Here is a 6,103-nt window from a genome sequence, read left to right on the forward strand (position 1 = left end):
ATGTAAAGAAAAAGGATATTCCTTTTATGTTCCTCTCAATACAAAAAATGACAGAGTAGATGATAAAGGAATTGAGGAGAGAGCTGAGGAGCAGGAAGTGGAGAGAGACAGAGGTTGGAGGAGTATCAAGCAAACTCGTAGACCACGTTTACGCGTAGGAAAAACGGTTTCATTTACACGAAAAGGGAGTTTTTATCACTGAAAACCATTATTTCTGAAATCTCCACCAAAATGGAGACATTGGAAAAATCCGTTTTTCAGAATAGGCTTACCCTATGTATAAACTTGGTCTTAACAAGAGAGGGAGCAGGAGGACATGCATGCTGTGACAGAGGGACATCCAGAGGATTCATGGCCTACTGGGACCAGGTTTGTGATGATGAAAGAGAGTGTGTGTGTGTTCAGTTCGAGTTATGAACGCGTAAAGATGGTCTTGGGTCGAACGTGCACCTCTGGTAGAAACTAAACGTGCTCTCGCATCCCGGAGTTTCCTCGGCGTTGCGCTGTCGGAGTCATGGGGCAATAAAGGTACAGTATATAGCACCGGCAGCGGTGGATAAGTTACTCGTCGTCCGTGGCTGGGTGGTGTAGCCTTTCCCCCAGTCTAAACTCCATCACATCCCGTTGACCACTCTTATTCTCAACACGCCCAGTCAAATAACGAGTTTAGCCAACCTGCACCTCTGTTGTCCAATTTAGTGTCCACACCTGAGTTAATCACCCGTGGTGACATTCGGGAGTGCACTGCTATTAGTGACGCAAACAGTACAGTGGCAGACAGATTAAGTAGCCTACTGGACATGGAACCGTTCATGTTACCACAACCCCGTGTGTCCTTTGGTTTCAGTCTGTATTATTCCCCAATAAAACAGAACTATCGATCAAATGTCTGTCCCTCCCTACTCTATTCGGTCCCAGATGGCCCACGGACAGGCTACACCATCAATCACGTTACAGGCACATAAACAAGGCGACATTTATTTAATTGTTTCACATTAGCCTCCACATTGACGATCAAGTGAATATGGGTAACATTTTTTACCTCTGACATGTTAACCTATTTTTGCTTGCAGTTATATGTATTTTACAGCATTGCAAATGCAGTCCTGTTCTTGAGTTGCAAAAGAGCTGTGATGTGAGTTGGCTAGAAAAAGAAACCTGTCCATAAGGCAGTGTCTGAGTTCTGAACGACAATTCGACAATGACCAAAGCATTGCCTTGTCTAGAGCAAGGCCTTTCATTTTTAGTTCATATGCTATAAGAGGGTTTCACAATGGGTGCAAGAAAGTGGTGCGATTTTCACTGTTACAGGAGTCTAGCCTATGGTGATATAAGTTCTGCCAACACTGTTTCGTTTTGTCCAACATTTGCAGTTGTAATTGTAGCCTAATTGCAAGTTGAATTGCACAGATATTTTATGATAGGACGAGGCAAAAATGGCAAACAACTATTCTGATCACACAGCTACTGTGTAATAATAATTTCCCAAAATTGTAGGTTATGTTATTTATTAACGGTTATAGAACACATGACGAGAAAAAAACGCACCCCACACGCAATTATCTTTATGCTCACGAGGCTACACGCCTGCGCCACCCAGTGTACGAATTCTGAAGCAATTGGTTGACATATGCCACTGGGTAGGCTACTTATTAAGGATTCCAAAACATTCACTGGCCACCCCCCGTTATTTGAATGCAACACATGTGCTTGAGGAATTAACGCAATATCTCCACAAATATGTATAAACTTTTACGGCAATTGAACCGATTAATTCCACTAGGCTTCAAATGTAAGCCTACACTTAGCCGCAATTCCTAACCGAGTAATGAGATTCACTGCGCTAAGCCAGTTATTCCTTGTCGCAACATTACTCAAGCCAAATTAAGAAATCATTTTTTTTTCTCCTTGAAGCCTTGCAGTCTACCACCACCACGTAAGCTGTTTGGTTTCATTGAAGAAGAGTAACTCTCATTTTATATTAACTTCCAGTTTACGCATGATACACTGGAAGACACTGACCCCCCTCCCTCTCCCCCTCTCTCCCTCTCTCTCGCTTTCTCTGTCTTTCTCTCTCCGTCTCCCTCAACCACACACCACACAACGCAAGAGTTGACGGGAGGTAATCCCCTCCATGTGAGGAGGCGGACCGGGTGTGGAGGCGTGTTGTTTTTCATTCAAATCCTTACTAGTCCTATAAAAGCAGAACTTTAGGCAGAGGGTGTCGAAGTAGATGGGAGAGAGGTAACCGACACGATTGTCTCCCCGGCCGGAGGGTAACGGAGATGCAGCTGTCTGCAGGTGTCCAAACGGCGCGGGTGCTGAGGTACGCAACCGTATGCCTGCTGCTCTTCCCCCGCTTTTTGCTGGCGGCTTTGATGTTGTGGCTTCTCGACTTCCTCTGCATCAGACGGAAGGTCCTGATGAAGGTGAGGGAACAGGAGACAAATGCCGACGATCCCCCAGTGTGCGTGTCCGACTCGAACAAAATGTTTACATGGGAGTCGCTCCGCGCCGTCTGGTACGGCCAAAAACTGGACCTTTTCAAATCGGCACACCTGGGATATAGCGCGCCGAACACCGAAGTAGTTCAGCTTCACCCTCGTAAGCGAACGCGCATTCTGGACTATGCGCGGGGACGCAGACCACTCATTCTAAACTTCGGCAGCTGCTCCTGACCGCCGTTTATGACGCGTCTGTCAGCCTTCCAACGGGTCGTCAGTCAGTATGCGGACATTGCAGACTCTCTGCTTGTATATATCGAGGAGGCACATCCGTCAGATGGATGGGTGAGCACCGACGCTCCATACCAGATTCCCAAACACCAGAGTCTGGATGACAGGCTGAAAGCCGCAAAGCTTATGCATCTGGAGACTCCTGCCATCGTCGTGGTGGTCGATACCATGGAGAATACATCCAATGCAGCTTACGGGGCATATTTTGAGAGACTTTACATCCTTAAGGATGAAAAGGTTGTTTTTCAGGGAGGTAGAGGTCCGGAGGGATACCGGATCTCGGAGCTGAAAAATTGGCTCGAGCAATACCGGAACACCCTTGATAATTCCAGAACTGTGGTTGTTCACGTTTAATGTGAATTTAAATCGTTATTTAATCTACGTTCAAAAGAATGGTGCATCAGAGAAAATATGAATTTAGGGCCACCAAGCTGCTATGACTGGTGAACGACATATTTTGTTTTGTTTAAAAGTCTTGTGGAAGTTGTGTTCTATTTAGAGTGGTAACGCGAACGCATGATAAGCTGTTGTGATTGTGTTGCCCTTGTTCGTTTTGTTAAAAAATGTCCCTATGTTTACAGTGCGTGAAAATTAATATTTCCTCATTGTTTGCACCCGCAGTTTATTGATCCCCTGATTGTATTTTATTTTTATATTCTGTATGTGTGTATGTATGTATGTGAGAGTGGGCGCGCGTTTCTGTTGCCATGAGGCTGAGTCTGAGTGCTCCTGTGTTGTTGTGAAGTTCGGTTTTTAAAAGGTTTCTCACCAGAAAACCGATACTGATGGATTTAAACACTCGATAACTCGGTGATCAGCCAATGTCAACATGATCAATTGCCAAACAATGTTTTGTAAATTATGTCTATTTTGCCGATCAGAAAATTAGCCTATTTTTAAATAAATGTTAGAATTGACAATGCTGCCTGAACAGTCGCTCATATGTCACATGGATCCGTCTGTCCGTGAAGGAGAGTCTTGGGAGAGATTTTATTGGAATATTGACAAGGGTGTGATTATAGTTAGACAAAATTCCGGGGTTAAACAAAGATAAAGAAAATCTTTATTCAGTTTCAGCAAATAAGTTTGTAAGAATTTTGGTGACATAGCCCACGGGACTGCCTTAGATTAGAGGTCAGCATATTTATAATTTAGTAGCCTACTTTCATACATCACAAACGCTGTCAGCTAAATCGACACTAAATTAGCCAATATCAACAGGTTATTCCTCACTGCACATGGTGCTATTAGGCCATCAAAACATTTTCAAAAAGAAAACTCTTCCTTCATCCAGCAAAACGATAACTGAAATTCTGTATAGAGAACAGCAGTTACATGAAAGTAACTGTCACTAGGTTTCCTGTATGTAATGATAAGTTATTCTGCTATGAGAGAGGTGGTTTCTGGCTGTTTAGAATATCAGGAATACCGCAATGTCACGGAAGGCACAGACGCAAAAAGGGATATTAAATTCTATTTTGTGTTTGTAAATCTTAGAGGACGCGCGACAACCATTTTATGTCAAGGAAGCTGCGAATGTCGTAACCTATTATGTCCATTAATTATTGATAGATGGGGCAAGGTATTAATTATAAACGGATTAAACAAAACTTTTCTGTGTCTGATGTGTATCCAAAATACAAACAGTTGGCTACTCCAAAGCACCTTGACTGTTTGTTTAGGCTGATAACGTGATTGGGCGCTGGTTATTTTGGTTTAGATTAGGGATGGCTATAGTTGTCAATATGATTTAATCAGTGAAGACCAAAACAATGAGATAGTCTCTCTTTCACTGACACACAGTGCCTTGCTCCCTTCTGTTTCTCCCACCCTCCTTCTTCTCCACATCTCCATATCAAACTCCCATTCACTCACACATACACACACACATCCGACGCAGTGTGTAGGTACACCTCTGCCAATATGATTCCTAAAATGGCAGCCAGACCAGGTGATCGGTATTGTCTGTCACAGACCTGACTGTCCAGAGATGCTGGATGCGCTGCCCAAGGCGAGCCCCCCCCCCCCCACACACACACACACACACACACACAGTCTCTCTTCTAAGAAACACACCAAGCACTCTCCCTCCCTCCCCAGGCAGAGCTGTAGAAACAGGAGAGATGTTGCTGATTTGCGTTTGGTGGTGTTTGGTGCGGGCGCTGTTATTGTCATCATTTGTGGCTATTAAGAGAGTGGTGTGACTGATGGTGACCACAATATTGCTGCTGTCTGTATCATGAAATGCCTGTCTCTAATTTCAAAAGCTACACTGCCAGGGAAAGAAAGAGAAAAAGGGAGGGGGCTAGATGTTTTTGGTAAGACCTATATTTTCCAAGACAACAGCTGGTGCTGGGAGTGACCTGGTGCCCGGCCAGTAGATCCTTCCAGATCAGGGTCAGAAGTGGTCCAGACTCGGCACCAACCTCCTTCTGAACCAGGTCTTTTCTGTGCTGAGCCTCTGGAGTGCAGTGAGCAGGACAGCTGATCAGTGAGATTTTTCCCATGCACTGCATCTCATGTTTTCTTCAAACTACATGCAAGCACATAGACTCAAACAGACACACACAAACACTTGCTTTGTTGCTGAAGAGGCTGCTGACTCCGCTGCTGACTGTGGGTGGCGGGGCTGCGGAAGCTCTTTGGCTCATCTGATTCTGAATTCAAAACTGTTTTGAACAGGTCACTGCATTCACTTGCAAACGACAGATGTCTGTGTCTGAATGAGCAACAAACACACACACACACACACACACACACAGAGAGAGAGAGCTTCAGATTGGCTGAGGAAGCTGCAAAGGGGCTGTGGACACTGGGTGGAGATAATTGGTCTCTGGAGAAGAGAGCCCTGGGAGAGTGAATAGTTCCTCATACTGGAGGTGTTTTAAGGAGCTGCTCGACTGAAGATAGGCTGATCATAAGTAGACAGATGTGGGGGAATGGATGTGTTGTCATAGGCATGTCACCCAACCAGTCTTCATATAGTTATCCTAAACAATCTCCATGTAGTTCCCCCAACCAATCCTAACCAGACTTCTAATTCAGCACTTCTGTCTGGACTGGTCAACCTTCCATCCATTCATCCAGCTCATCCAAACAGTAAAACAGCAAAAACAATATGGCATCACTCATTGGCAAAACTTACATTTAAATGCAATGTGAACTTCAATAGAAACGTGTAATAATGGCAGAGTATTTGTCTAGCACAAGACATGCTGACCAGCTGAGATGGAGCTAGCGCAGTCCAGACTCTAGACTCAGTGACAGCGTCATGGGTATTGAAACCAGAATGGCTGTCAAAGGCAGACCTGATTGCCCTGTAAGGATATAATCTACAGTATTGTCCCTGTATACCAAAATATGCAGGG

General features: G+C 44.5%; 1 protein-coding gene across 1 annotated transcript; it reads left to right on the plus strand.

The window, feature by feature from the left end:
- Positions 1–1,525: 1,525 nt before the first annotated feature.
- LOC125299664 (thyroxine 5-deiodinase-like) lies at positions 1,526–3,655 on the plus strand. The gene has a single exon (XM_048251038.1). The coding sequence runs from the start codon at positions 2,286–2,288 to the stop codon at positions 3,087–3,089; it is 804 nt and encodes a 267-aa protein (XP_048106995.1). The 5' UTR covers positions 1,526–2,285; the 3' UTR covers positions 3,090–3,655.
- The last annotated feature ends 2,448 nt before the right edge of the window (positions 3,656–6,103 follow it).

Source organism: Alosa alosa, chromosome 8 (genome assembly GCF_017589495.1).
Source record: "Alosa alosa isolate M-15738 ecotype Scorff River chromosome 8, AALO_Geno_1.1, whole genome shotgun sequence".
Lineage (NCBI taxonomy): Eukaryota > Metazoa > Chordata > Actinopteri > Clupeiformes > Clupeidae > Alosa > Alosa alosa.